General features: G+C 37.0%; 1 protein-coding gene across 1 annotated transcript in view; it reads right to left on the bottom strand.

Moving 5' to 3' along the window:
* Positions 1-9,182, bottom strand: part of TSPAN8 (tetraspanin 8) — a 28,070-nt gene extending 18,888 nt beyond the window's left edge. Inside the window, exons 1-2 of the mRNA XM_003927801.4 lie at positions 8,748-9,182; positions 2,241-2,303 (exon numbers count right to left, since the gene is read on the bottom strand). Of these exons, the coding sequence (XP_003927850.1) occupies positions 2,241-2,303; positions 8,748-8,807 (123 nt within the window). The 5' untranslated portion in view covers positions 8,808-9,182. The remainder of the gene's footprint in view (positions 1-2,240; positions 2,304-8,747) is intronic.
* Between the last annotated feature and the right edge of the window lie 5,011 nt (positions 9,183-14,193).

Below are 14,193 nucleotides of genomic sequence, written 5' to 3'. Positions count from 1 at the left end.
GCATGAGGCAAAATGTAACTAAAGATGCTGTCTAGCTCTATTAATTCATTCATATCCCCAGATGTGGAGTAGCACCCTCTCAAGGACAATAGTTCCCCTTTAATACATTCAATATGTGCCATTTTTTTTTAACAGACTAAACACCAAATTTGTTTGCCAGAAGCACTGGGAGGGAAAGAAAGTATCAACGGGAAGTAAAATAATAAAATAAAATAAATTGCAGGCTGCACACACATCTTGAAGATGCCAAAGCAGCCTGTAAGTAGGTGACTGTTAATCTCTGGACTTAATTATGAGTCCCAAAGTAAGACTTAGGATTCTACAGGATGAAAATTCTGCACATCTTCAAATGCTCTTCTTGGTCCCAAACACCAGAACTCCAGGCTGTCATGAAGTCACAGTTAACAGTTACCAGTAGAAAACAATAAGTGAAATCCTGATGGACTAGGATGTTACTAAAAAGCTGCCACACCATCTCCCACCCAATTTCTTCACCATGGTGAGGCACACAATGTGAAAGCCGCTAACTGCCACTGTGGTTCTCTGGGCTCTCTAAGGACAGAAAGTGAATTTTAAAAGGAAAAGAACAACAGGAGAGAGAGGGAAAAAAAACATCCAGAGAGATGAAGTGAGAAATAAATTTTTAGAAAAGCCACCCACTGTAGCAAGAAAACAGAGCAGACGTTAATTCCCTTTTCATCTTTCTTTCCACTGGGTTGTGTTCAAAGGTATTTAGCTGCACCATGGCATAATAATGTTTTAGTAGAAAATGCATTTTCCTAATTGCTGGCTTAATAATCTTGCAGTAATTATCAACTTGGAATCAAATTTCTTCTCAGAGAGGAGAAATTCTCTGTATGTAGGCAAATACCTTAAAAAAGGCTCTAGCAGTAGAAGAAGTGATCCTGAATGGTGGCAAGAGCCCAGAAAACAAGGAACAAATAAATGGCTCTGGATGTGTTAGAATAAGAATTTGCCGGGAGGGATGCCCCAGAAAAGAAGAGAGGAGAGAAAAGAATAAAAGCACGGGAGCCAGGAAATGATGCCAGGGGGGCATTATGTTTCATAACACTGACAGCATAACCCCTGCGCACTCCCCTCTTCCTCTTTCCCCCGATTCTTTCCACATTTGTGATAATGTGGCATCAAACAGACGCCACACGAGTGGAGTCCAACAGCTGAGGCCGGAATTAACCACACGGAATACACTTCCTCCTGACCTGTAGAACTGGGTTAGAGCTTTGCCACGGGTCATGGAATGGTGTGTGTGGGAGGAAAATGGGTTAGGTTAATCTTATACAGATAGCAAGAATCTGGACATCCCCAGCTAATTACAGAGTTACACCAGCTCAGTCAGCCACTAGTGGCAGGCGGTTACCTTCACTGTCAGTTGCCACAGGTAAATAACAACTATCCTTGTACTTTGTTGCCTTTAAAACACAGATTCGTGGCTGGGCGCGGTGGCTCAAGCCTGTAATCCCAGCACTTTGGGAGGCCGAGGCTGGTGGATCACGAGGTCGAGAGATCGAGACCATCCTGGTCAACATGGTGAAACCCCGTCTCTACTAAAAATACAAAAAATCAGCTGGGCATGGTGGCACGTGCCTGTAATCCCAGCTACTCAGGAGGCTGAGGCAGGAGAATTGCTTGAACCCAGGAGGCGGAGGTTGTGGTGAGCCGAGATCGTGCCATTGCACTCCAGCCTGGGTAACAAGAGGGACACTCTGTCTCAAAAAAAAAAAAAAAAAAAAAAAAAAAAAAAAAAAAAAAACACAGATTCAAATTCTTCTTCTCCAAAAGAACGTCTCATCTTCTTTCCTTATGGACTAAACACCTTGGAATCAACTAAATTATTGTCAATATCTTCTATTATAAAAATTATTCTTGGTGAGAAGGAGAGGTGGCCTGTATCCTCAAGCTGGCCTTAAACAAATAGTAAAGGAGGACACTTTCCACTTTGGCCCCTTCCCACCTGCATTTCATTGAATTTTTTTGAATTTTTTGAATAACACCTCCTCCATTCTCTAGAAGGATTTTTCCACACCTAGCACAGTGCTAGCCACATAGTAATTTTGATTGATTGAACTGAATTATAAAATCACATAACAGCAGAAGTGTTTATATGAAGCAGTCAAGAAAAACCCTTTAGACATGTTTATTACTATTATTGTCATAACTTTCATTATTATAAAAGAAATAAACTATGTTGGGGAAAGGGTGACTTGTTTTTACACATTTACCTCTTGAGTATCATCGCTTACTCGTATCCATATTGCTAATGCCAGGATTACGACACCACATAGCTGCAGAAAAAAAAAAATTAGAATACAATTAGGATCGAATGAAACTAATTCCACACCCTCCCATCTATCCAGCGACAGCAGCTTATCATTGTCACAACCTGGAAGACGTAAGTTAGACATACTCATGTACAGACTGTTGAAATGTTACATTGTAATTTGTAAGTTTGATGAGAATAACTCTATTTCTCATCCACAATTCACTCACAGGTCTATGGACAAGAAGTTATCTCTATTAAGCCTGGAATGATTATTTTCCATGTAATTCTAGCCCTATGTTTCTGCTAGCATACAAAAGAAAAGTCACAGTGGTTTAAAGAAAAAATATCCTTATCATGCCTCTAAGTTTGTTTGTGAGAAGCTATATTGGACCAGGAAAATGGCGAATGACTAATCACCATTCACTCAAGATTCAAGAGGAAGGAAGAAGTTGGGATAGGCAGAAAAAAGTAGAAAATTTGACAAGATGTGCAGTTAAGTAACAAGGCTATATAAAAATCAACACTTTTTGAACCCAGATAAACTCTTAAAAACAAGTTCTTTTAAGTGGTAATGTTTACTCAGAGAAAAGGAACAATGAAGGACAGAACTTAAATTCTTAAATTCCTTTAATGACTTTACCAGATTATTTAATTTGGACCAATGCCAACACAATAAAATGTAAAACATATTTTACTTTAGTGTAAGGAAAAGTCTTGTCTTTCACCATTTAAAAAAAAGAGTTATGCATTGTAGCTTCAAAAACAAAAATCAAAGATCTATTATGAGATAGAGATGGTAAGAGCCAGACTGGTACCATACCAGACACAGCAGGCCTTGAAGGACTTAGACAATGAGATGAGAGGAAGGTTATAGTAGGGCTAAAATTGTATTTACATTTTAACAGTCCATTATGGATGAAATACTGTCACAGTATATTCTAATAGTCTTAAATTAAAAAGCAATTACAATATTTGGAATCAGGAAAAAATATGTTAATTGTGCTATTTTTGATGGTCAGTCCTTGGTTACAGGTTTTCATAAAATAGCTCAGTTGATCTTTACAATTAATCCTGCCAGGTAAAATGATCATTTTTATTTTACAAATGCAAAGACTGGAGCACGGAAAAGCCAAGGGACATATTCCAGAACAAGAAGGGGTAGATTCAGGATTGGAATCTCAGTCTGTTTACACTTTGTCTCCATTCCCTTAATTTATGATAGAAGAATTTCTGCCTTATTATAGTTCTTGCTATCTTATTTCCTCTTTGTTTCAAAACTCACCATTTAAATTTATTCATTGCTATGCCAAATGTTTACATATTTCTGCTTCATAAAAATGCCTATAAAATACTTGTTGAAATGTCTTTTTCTTAAATATTTATCTAGTGTTAATTCCTACTTCTTTGTACGTATTAACTTATTTAATCAACACCACAGACCCACAAGCTAGATACTACTCCTATCCCCATTTTTACAGATGAGGACAATAAAAGCACAGAGAGGTTAACCATTTTCCCCAGAGAAGCACAGCTACTGATGAAGGGGCTGACATTCAGCCTGCTCTATCAACCAGTGGGCTCTAACGCTTTAGCTCCATGTTAATTACATAGGGCCAGGCAACCAATATATTTACTAAATTCATACATTTCAGCCATTCTTAGGTTATCATCTTGAAAGATTTCATCAATGGACACAATAAAATATAATTGTGTCCTATTCTTTTTAGTGTACCACTATCTCAGGGTTATGTCTGCTTTGCCTCCAATCTTTTAATTGCTCTCAGCACATCCAGTCTCAAGGCCTGAACATCGCATAAAATACAATGATGAATACTGAAACTCTGGATCCTGGAATCTCCCCAAGTTCCAACTTCTTTCTGCTCTCTTCAAACCTCCTCAAGCATTGGCTTCCTTCAGTTACTAATACATTCAGCTTTACAATTTGGCTCCTCCCTATGACTCATTTGGAATTGATAATATAACTCATTCTGCTTTCCTTCATTAAGAGCTGGCCTCTCCGTAGCTCTCTGTCTCTGGTCATTATTCCACTGCATTCACCAGCCAGAGGCCCCATGTTTCATACTCACTCAGACCCCTAAGGTACCATAAGCATCTACAATATCCCAGGCTTGAACTAACTGAGAGGAGCATTTAAAAACTGGGGCATTTCATCTATTTTTGAAACAAGACTCAGAGAAATAGGTTTTGTACCTGTAATTTATCTATTACCTGCAGTACTTACAGTTCTCTAACTTGCATCAAACGCCAGCATTAGTGATCAGGAATAACTTTCACTTTTACATGTTTTTTTTCAGTTAGTAATTCTAACAAATGGAAATCACCATATACTTATGTGGTATATTTCAAGTTGTCCCTGAAAAGAACCTGGTCTGTTTAGATTAAATGACCATGTGTATATCTAAGAGATATTTCAACATCTGGCTCTACTTTGCAAAGGCTCAGTTTTGCAAGTTATACCTGGAAGAACGCATTTGAAAACATAAGGCCTTGGGCATCTATAAGAAAACCACATCAGTGGGATCATTAAAATTTTTACTTAAGTAAACATTAGGAATGTGACAAATTGCTAACTTCCTGTGAAGAATGGTAAAACTCCAGCTGAGAGCTCTGAGCTGGGAGTAGAAGGGAGAGTAAAAGTAGGAAACTTCCCTAACCTCAGAGATGACTCCTGCTGCCTATATTTTAATTTGAAATATTGATGTCACCTGTTGGCTAAGAAGTTATCACTGGTTTTTGTAACTGTTGCTCTCACTGAAAGATTCCATTTCAAAATCTATTATATAGAGATTGTAAATCCCACCACATATGCTGGTGATAGGAATAGCCAAGGGACATTACAAAGGTCTAACTGAAACCTACAGCATCATAAAGACTTGTCTCTATTATCAGAGAAACAAACAAATAATATAACCATAAAATGATAAGAGCTCCTGCCTGGTGTGGTGGCTCTTTGAGAAGAGAGTCACCTGTAATCTGGCACTTTGAGAAGCTGAGGTGGGAGGATCACCTGAGGTCAGGATTTCAAGACCAGCCTGGACAACATGGCGAAACCTCATCTCTACTAAAAATACAAAAAAATTAGCTGGGTGTGGTGGTGCATGCCTATAATCCCAGCTACTCAAGAGGCTGAGGCAGGAAAATCACTAGAACCCAGAAGGTAGGGGTTGCAGTGAGCTGAGATTGTGCCACTGCACTCTAGCCTGGGGAACAGAGTGAGATTCCATCCCAATAATAATAATAATGATAAAAATCAGAGCTCCCCAGGAAAGCAATGGTAATATCTGGGTGTGGTATGATACAGACCTCTATAATCTAACTTAAACCCTATCAAGGTAGGTAGGTAAATAATCCTGAATCTGTAACCTACCCCTTTCTAGACTATCTTAGTTATTTTGATAATTCAGATCTATTCCAAGTTTTTGATTAGCTGTTTAATGAAACACTGACCTCTGATGTCTTCACAATAGCTATTAGCACTTTCCAGGATGTTTTAATACCACAAAGACATATTTTAACTGTTTCATAATTTGAAGATTGCCACTGGTTTGGGTGCTTTGAAATATCTTCAATAAAGTGGGAGCCATGCATTTATTAGCATATTAATATTTTGGTTTGTTTAAATATGCCATATCTATTCTGAATTATATAAGAAAAACAATGACTACAGTTCTTTAAAGAAAATATCAGAACTTCTTGGAGAAATAGCTGATCCCAGGACTGGGCAGAAAATAGGCAAGTGATGTGGAACATGTCAAAACAAATACTATAAAGGTAATCAAGTTATGATCATTTAAAAAGAACTTGAGTTATCTTGAAGATCCTGCTGGCCAGAGATGGAACAAATTGCACATTAATAAAGGTAAATATTACAATAAAGTTGATCTATCATTTCATAAGGATACTTAAAGAAATATTAGCTTATCACTGTTGGAAAACACTAGTAACTTAAATCATCACTTGCGATATGGTACGTAAAGAGTAAGAAAGAAGTATTTTATGCCACTTGAAAAAAATTAAAAAGGGGATACCCAGGAAATGAAACAGTAAATGAGAAATTTCTCCTTACAGAAAGTGTTCCAGCTAATAAATAAAGAAAAGTTGATGAAACTAGAATATCATCCCTTTGAACCTCTTAATGAACTAATGATGGATTTTGGCACTTGACCATCAATGGCTATGAACATCACAAAAGAGGGACACAATCAGACATCCAGTGCCTCCTGATAAAAGAATACAAAATCGCTTATGATTTCTGTGCCCAAAAAAGGACCATTTTATCAGGCTGCACCACAGGTATGCAAATAGCAATATCCAGAAGGTGGGTAATGTGATAAAACAAACACACACCAGTGCATAACATTTCAGTAGGGAGAAAAAGAGATGTTGATTGAAGGAGAATCAACAGATTAAAACTGACATGAAACGTACATTAACCAATCACAAAGTGTGGACCTTATTTGGATCCTGATTTTAACAGGAACATTTATAAAGTAACCGGAAATTTGAACCCTGGATGAACATTTGACAATTGATTTAAAAATTCTTATTAAGTTTTTAAAGTGTAATAATGATATTGTGGTTACATTTTGTTTGTTTCTTTGTTTTGTTTTGAGATGGAGTCTTGCTTTGTCACCCAGGCTGGAGTGCAGTGGCGCGATCTTGCTTTACTGCAACCTATGCCTGCTGGGTTCTAGAAATTCTCCTGGCTCAACTTCCTGAGTAGCTAGGACTACAGGTGTGTGCCACCATGCCCAGCTAATTTTTTGTATTTTGAGTACAGGCAGGGTTTCAGCATGTTGGCCAGGCTGGTCTCAAACTCTTGATGTCATGATTCACCCTCCTCTGCCTCCCAAAGTGCTACAGGCATAAGCTACTGCATCTGGCTGTGATTACATTTTATAAAAAAACTATTACCTTTCAGAGATATATACTAAAGTGCTTACAGACAAAATTATATATCTAAGAGGTGCTTCAAAATAACATGGGGTGGGGAAGTGAAGAGAGTATAAATGGAAAAAGATTGGCCATCTTTCTGTGGCCACTGTGGCTGCACAATGGAGTTGATTACCTATTCTGTCTTCTTTTGTGAATATTCAAATTTATCCATAAGAAAAAAAAAAAAGCTAGAAACAAAACCAAACAAAAGGATACAGGACTTTCTTTTTTTATATATCCTACTCCCAATGTTTAATCAATTTAAGTATCTCAAGGGAAGAAATGTATCAGAAATAACTAAAAAACTGGCATATATGTAGCATGAGCTACATTTAATATTTGCATTTAATAAAAGGCAGCCCATTAAAAGGAAAGTACAAAGTACAAACCTTTATTTTACTTTTTAAAATATTTACTTGCTTATTTAAAATTCACCAATATATCTATCTGTACTCATTAGCCCTACTGATTATTGAATGAAAAGTCAGTCTGTACGACAAAGCTGTATTCATGTAGTCAAGTTTAATTAAGTTCATCATTATTTTAATAGAACAGAAACATAGCAACACTATGAGATGCCTGTTTACTAGAGACAACCAGGTACAAAAACAAAACCAGAGTTCTTTCATCCTTGGAGTGGACAAGCTAGCTTTTATTTCAGTATTACAAAATATTTTTTTCACTTAAATACTTCGGGCTATTTCCACTGACTGATATTTAAACAATCTTTAATTGTACCATCTACGCTAAAAATGATAAGGTCAATTTCCCAACATCCCAGCCTGCTCTTTTCACACCTTGTTTTTCCATTTTCCATTGATAGATGCCACCTATTAATGTGTTGGTTATGTCTTTGTCAATGGACTTTCAAGAGAAACATAACAAATTGTTAAAATATAAGCCCTGTCAATTAAAAGGTGGGGTGTTGACACATCAAAATACTAACTTTAAAATGCCAATACATACATATATATCCACAGTCTTGGTTTGATCTTCTTATGATTTAGGAATTTTATCATTTCCCCTTCAAGTTTTTCAAGACCCATTTGATTTTTCTTTGAGGTTCTGAAAATGATCTTTATTTTTCCACACCTTGCAATTCACCTGTTCAAACCCAGAGATGAAGGGAGGGAATCAGTCAGGCTCTGGATGGAATCGGACCATGTTTTTACCAGAGTCCTTAGTTAGGGAGGCCTGCTTGATATACAACTAAGGATAATTGTCCTTTAATTAAGGGATATTTTTTCCTTTGTGATTGTTTTTGCTGTAATATCAAAACATTTATGAAATGTTTATCCTCACAGATTCTGAAGTGCACTTTTTTGAGTCATTGGCTCATTTTCAATTACTGAAATAACCAAAGAAATAACAAACAAATCCAAACAAGTACATGGAAAATACATTTTCCCCTTCTCTTATTTCTCTAGTGTACAGTCTGTTCTTGTTTACGATATTTATATCAAGATCCTCTTTCTTGCATAAAATTGATAATTAAAAGGAAAACACTTACCCAGAACACGAAGTTGAAGATAAACATAGAATATTTTATACAGCCACTCACACCTGCCATTTCGGAAAAGGATTAGGACTCCAGATGCCGTGAATTTAACTATTCGTTACAGGTTTGTCCTGCAATATGCTCTGGAACAACTTGCCTGCAGAGATTTCTGTGCCCACGGCTTCAGAGCAGAAAGAGAAAGCAAAGAAGAAGGAGGAATAAAACAGTTATTAAAGTGGATAAAAAATTAACCCACACATTTAAATACCGCAAAGGCTATCTCCAGGCGAGTATGTTCCTTTGCTTGTCATGGCTCCTGGGGCACTGGGCCAGGATATTTATGATTCTTTCTCAAAAACAGCCTCCTCTAAAGTAAACAGATATCAAGTGAAGGAAGTGGCACTGGATCAGGCGAGAGAATGGCACAGTGCTAGTAGGTTGCTGGCTTTCAGAAACCACTGCCTGACTTCCCTGCCCTCTATTTCGACTGTGGGGAAATAAGGCTGTTATGTTCTGAGTTAAGTGGACATCGTATCTCTACTCATTTTTGCATTGCATTTTCTCAATACTACAAAATTTCTTCCAAATGCAATAACATGCATTTAGAAATCTGCAAAATATCAAGGTTTAGACATAGCAACCATTTTTCCGGAATAGTAATCAGAATAGTAAACCCAGAATAGTAAAACAACCATTACATGTATCTGCCCTCCAAAACATCTAAATTTATTTCAAAACAATTTCAGAGCTGCCTTAAATGCACCACGGTTTCAGAAATTGTAGAGGGAGAGGCAGCCTCGACTATTATGATTAGACCATTTCCTTTTTATCTTTATTTCTTTATGATGTAAAAGGAAATAGATCATAAACTGGCACCGCCTGCTCCTATTATGTTCATTTTATAATGCGCAGTTGTTTTGATAGCTTGGTTTGTTTTTAAGGTGGATGCTGTACTTTCTTTTCTCTGATATTATGTCTAGCAACAGCTCCTCTCCACCAACTCAGTTTCTGGATTCCAAGTCCTCTTGGACGAAAAAAAATCAGAATGGGTAGGTGGTCATGGATCAGTGACTGTAGATTTTACTATTTGTTTCTAGTGCTAATACAAGGCAGCTGTCTCAGGTAAAGGCAAAATTATCTGACATAATCAGGGAGGTGTAGACTGCTTTGTGTAAACAGCCTGGGTCATGTTAGTTTCCACATCCTGTCTCCCCCTAAATAAAGGAACCCTCTACTTTAAAAGGTTGTTGAGAAAATTATTCCTTAAAATCTTTCCTAAGTTTCACACAATAAATAAGCATGAACTCCTTACAAAAGAAAAATATTATTTCTAATTTTCACTGACATCCAATGTTTTTAAAACAATCCCATTCCCTGACTACAAATACAATATATTTTAATGCATTATCAACAATAATATTTACTGTTAAAGACAAAGGCCAGATTTAGGATTAATTCCAAAAATAATGGCTTAATAGATAGATCAGCACTAAAATTGTTTGTATTCTATTTTGTTTCCTACTAGAAAATGGAAATAATTTCACAATATTCTATTGAAATATTATTCTATAAAGAATAATCTATGGTTGAAAGAAGAAAGAATTTCATATTGAATGAAAACTAAAATTAATTTACAGTCCCAGAAATGATTTAGAGGCTAAAAATGTTGTTAAAAATTACAGATTTAAATGCTGCTTTGTTGACAAGAATGTGTTGAATACCACCAAATTTTAGTTTGAAATAGATCTTTTAGTGGATGCTGAATGTCCTTAAAAGGAATCCTGTATAGTCTTTAGTTAAATCACTCGTGAACTCCGTAACACAAAAATCAATGAGTGTGTGCTTACAGGAGAAGGACTCTGTGTAATAGAACCCCCAGTCCAGTTCAGAATCTATACGAAACAGTTCACTCCTGGAAATTCCTATTCCTATTAATGTTATAATCACACAACACTCTCCCGAGCTGAATTTGTAGAGGTATTTTTTATTCTTCTTTCTTTCTATCCAATCACTCTTAACTGTCTGTATAGCTCCTAAATTTCTGTCGAAACTATTTCCTCCATCTCCTCCTTTTTTGCTGTCATTATTCAGCCCTTTATCATTTCTTACTTGAGCTGTGTCAACAGAAGCATAGTTCATTTCCCTGCCAGCCTCTCCCAGCTCCTCTCTGCCTTGGCACTTTAAAACGCTTTTTGAGAAACTTATTGACTAGGCAATTCCTCTGATGATAAAACTGATCTAAGGATATTTTCCTTTTACCTGTAGGATAAATTTCAGATTCCTTAAAGTAGCACTTAGAGCACATGGCAACCAAGTCCTCCATCTACTTCCCAGAACTTTCTCCCTCCCCTTTCTTTCTAGGCAGCCTCCACTTCTAGGTTCCATAATCACAGAATCATTTCCCAGGCCTAGAACACACCTTCAGATTTTATGCCCTGTTCCTTCTGCCTGGAACATCCTTTCCCTCCTTCTCTATTGCCACACTCCTGTGGAGCCTTCCCTTCCTCAACCTCTGTCCCCACTCTGGGGAGATTTACTAGCTTCTCAGTCCTCAAGTCCATTATTACTTGAACAGACCTTTAATCTACAATTGCCACTATATCACATTTATTTGTCTCTCTCCCACATTTGATCCTATATGCCTGAAAAGCAGAAATCTTACCTTATTCACTTCTGTACCTACAGTAGCTGGCATTGGAGCTACAGAGATTTGCAATGGCAGCGAAGCTTCCCAGAAAGCTCAACTAGTGATTTCCTCATAAGGAACTACCAATATGCTACCTATCTCTTAAAAAAATAATTAGTATTAGGTAAAGAAAAACAGTTTATTAATTTCAGGACTTGTCAGAGCCTTTAACGTTCTAATATTCAAGGAGGTGACATATAGCAATTCTGAAATGAATATCATCTCAGAACATATTTTTGAATGACATATTCAGGACCGGTGTTACAGAACATACATACATACTTACAGAAGCCCTGTTCTAGACAAACTCTCACTCTTACACCTGAGAAAAGAGCAGTGCACGCAGATTGAGTATCCCAAGTTTACAAAACTGGTTAGTGACAGATTTTCTTCTAGAAACAAGGTCACAAGATTATCAGATCAGTATTCTGTCTACTGGTGTCAACTACCTCTTGAGTTCTGCAGAATGAGAATAAGTCATTTAATGCCCTAGATATTGAGAAATTTTCATATAACAGATATGTTAATAATGGTGGGAGGTTGCAGGGGTTGGACATTGTCAGTAATAAATGTTGAACCCTGTGAAAGAGGCCAGTAAGAAAAGAAATGGAGAGTGTGATATTATAAGAAGAAATGACAATCAAGGGAATGAACAGGAGGAAAATCTAAGTCAATTTAGATAAAGTTTTTCTAATGTTGCCATCATGCCAATTATTACTTGCAGCAAATGCACAGAGTAAGGCACAATAATTCCAATTTGATTAATCGTGAAAAGTCTCCATGAGGCAGTTATCAGTGAACTAGATTTTAATAGCAGTATGGGAACCCTGGTAGGGAAAAGAGAGAGAGAGAGAGATTCCTTATGCTCAAGGTGGAGGAAAGTACATGAGTAGAACCATCAAATATCCTACAGAAAATATGGCATTTTCTCTAAGTCATCAAGCAAACCAGGCCTACATTTGGGACTTGAACCAGAAATCAAGCATAGATAGATGGTTCATATTTTCATCTTGATGTGATCTTTTCTTCCATGAGATAATATTCAAAAATTTATTCAATGGATATACTAAATCTTTACCATATTCCAGGCACAATACTAAGTGCTGGAGACACAGCAGTTTACGAAACAAGATAAAAATCCCTGCCCTCCTGGACCTTACACCATGGTGAAAAGATAACTTCTTTGCATTTTTGTTTCCAACATCTTGTTACCCAATGTATTTGTCCATGGAGTAGACAGTAAAAAAACAGTTCATGGGTTGTAGAGAAAAGATTATTTTTTCTCTTGTATTTTATATTCTCCCATTATCATGGTCCTTCTATACTATTCATTTTTTATGACATTATTAATAATCAATTCACATTCTCAAAGGCTAAGAGCAGCAAAAAAAAAAACCATAATGTTGAGATTTATCTTCCTTATGACTGTACTGAGGGCTGGATATGTAAAGATATGAGATCATACACGCTGAACAATTTGAGTGAAGGGAAGATTCTGATGCTTTTAGCATGTCTCATTTTGAAAAACCCTTTTTCTTATTTTTGGAAAGTTGGAGTTCTCACTTAGGGGTTTTATGGTCTCTTTTATAGGAGCAGAGCCCTGGCTCTTGTGCTCTGGTCCCATTCCAGCCTTCCTGAGACCAACATTCTTCTTCGGCTTTCATGTGATCCCAATGCTCTGTTTCCTACCCTGTGTGCTTATGGAGCCTGGCTCATAAAAGCCTTTTGTATCCTCACTGGGAATGCACCAGATAAGAAGCACCCAGTATGAGAAAGTTGCCTTTCCTCTCTTTGCAGGACATTTTAAAGCAACTATCTCTACTTAAGAGTATTAATTCCAGCTCAGAACTAAGTAAGGGTTAGAATTGTCATTGTGGAGTAGCAATACCATGTTTATAGAATGATTCCCAGTATTCAATATTCTTCCTCTTTTATAGATATTTTTATTCTAAAATATGAATGACTTGCATCTGGATATAAATTTATCATATAGGACACATAAGGAAAAATATGGAAATGTGTATGAAAGAAACAGACTTTAGATCACCAAAATACATATGTATAAAGAAAATTGAGACAAAATGGTGCAGTGATTAAAAATGCAATTTATAATCACTGCAGATTAGAGATGCTATGGATTCTTACTAGGCCTCACTATAACAGTTAAACTTCTTTTACTCTTTCAGCAAGTAGAGAAAGAAACCAGCTGCTGGGTGGGAACCAGGGTCAGATTCTTGGCTTGGTAGCCCTGAAGTTCTACTTTGCCAGCCTTTCCAGGGGTGATCTCCTTCTTGGGAAAGATTCACTTTAAATGCTCTTACAGAAGCCAGAATGTCAATCTCCTAGTTTGTCATGAGAAATGCACTCATCAAACTATCCATCCAGCATAAGACAGTAGCTGATCAGAAAACTCTCTCCCTAGAGAGAGAGAAAAAAAAAAAAAAAAAGCAGCATAGAAGCCAGAGCATACACAGATGGTGTCTTGGGGTATACATTTGGTAAAGGAATCCGTGTTGCCAAGATTTGATATGCTGACAAGTCTAGAACTATCCCAGAGATCCAACAGCCAAACCTTCCAGAAGTGTTCAGTGGTCTTAGCATCCTCTCCCTAACATTCCTGTGATATACCACCAAATTCTTTCTTCTTGAGGTTGCCTTCTCTGCACTCCATTCAGCCCCTGCCCCCTCTCTGGTCACATCTATCTCCAGACAAGGGGCCATGATAATTGACTAGGTTTTCATTTACCAGACTGTAAATACAATTCAGTCCTG

This window comes from Saimiri boliviensis, chromosome 7 (assembly GCF_048565385.1).
Source record: "Saimiri boliviensis isolate mSaiBol1 chromosome 7, mSaiBol1.pri, whole genome shotgun sequence".
Classification (NCBI taxonomy): Eukaryota; Metazoa; Chordata; class Mammalia; order Primates; family Cebidae; genus Saimiri; species Saimiri boliviensis.
This window is presented reverse-complemented; position numbering and strand designations above follow the sequence as displayed.